The sequence below is a fragment of the Triticum aestivum genome, unplaced genomic scaffold, assembly GCF_018294505.1.
Source record: "Triticum aestivum cultivar Chinese Spring unplaced genomic scaffold, IWGSC CS RefSeq v2.1 scaffold175224, whole genome shotgun sequence".
NCBI lineage: Eukaryota > Viridiplantae > Streptophyta > Magnoliopsida > Poales > Poaceae > Triticum > Triticum aestivum.
The window spans coordinates 493-1,540 of record NW_025265203.1 but is presented as its reverse complement, the minus strand read 5'-3'; the positions used below and the strand labels follow the sequence as shown (position 1 = coordinate 1,540).

At 44.1% G+C, this 1,048-nt stretch overlaps 1 protein-coding gene across 1 annotated transcript; it reads right to left on the bottom strand.

The window, feature by feature from the left end:
- Positions 1-10: 10 nt before the first annotated feature.
- On the bottom strand, positions 11-777 carry LOC123177920 (putative leucine-rich repeat receptor-like protein kinase At2g19210; the record flags this gene model as incomplete). Its single annotated transcript, XM_044591348.1, has 2 exons — positions 605-777; positions 11-415 (listed from the first exon to the last, which is right to left on the bottom strand). Coding segments are annotated over exons 1-2 (511 nt in total), but the record flags the coding sequence as incomplete, so codon positions are not given.
- Positions 778-1,048: the final 271 nt, after the last annotated feature.

Genomic DNA, 1,048 nt, shown 5'->3' with positions numbered 1-1,048 from the left:
ACGGAGTTGCCCTGAGCAACAGTGATCATCTCTTTCCATACCATTCTTGATGGATCCAAACCTGTTAAGTTCACCGCCTCCCAGAAATTGACACCGATATGGAGTCCAAACAGAAAAAGGGTCCCATCCATACTCTTGTTCAACCCATCGTAGTTGCCATAAGTAAACATAGCCCTCAACAGAAACTTCATACCAGTGGTGGATCGCAGTGTGTAGCAATTTCGTGAACTTTCAGGGAAGCTTCTCAGGGTTTTCTGTTGCTCATTCGCCGCACCAGCCATGAACTCCTCCAAAATATTGTGGCTCAAACCACCCTCGACAAATCCACTGTCAGAAGAGTACACTATTCCTGTTGTGGCGTCGCTGTAGCCGTAGTAGCCAGTGCTACTGTTTCCACAATCGATGCTTACGGCCACTGCACACGGAGAATATGTATCAGAGTTTCATGTGCTTCAAGTTTAAGATCAACCGAAAGATCATGACTAGTGTGTGACATATGCTCGGTGACTAATAATATGTTGATCTATAAGATTTTTTCAGTGAAGTGGAACTTCTTAAATATTGCACGTTCAAGTAAACTGAAATGTGCAGCGGAGTACATTACCAGATGTAGACTGGCCATAGACCCGAGTCACCATGACCCGGATGAGCAACAAAGCCAAGATCCATGTCTGTCTTGTAATTGCCAAGTAACTGAAGCTGATCACCATGGCACCCTTTGGTTCTTGCGATGTTGGGAAGCAATGAAGCAAACCAAGAAGCTTCCTGTCTGCAACAAATGGCTAGTGTGCATAGCTATATAGCAGAGAAACACAAGTAACACCATTTAAGTATACGGATTGACTTGGCCTCGGCGCTTGACTATCTTCATCAACAAGCAACCTTTTTCCGTGAAAGAACTGCAACTTGCATTCATATAAAAAAATTAGAGGATGCAACTTGTATTCACGTAAAGATAGAAAACGCAACTTGCCATGGGGTTTTGTTTGACAATCTCGGAGCTGACGCACTGCCCATCAGCGTGATAACGAAGTCCCAGCAGAAAATT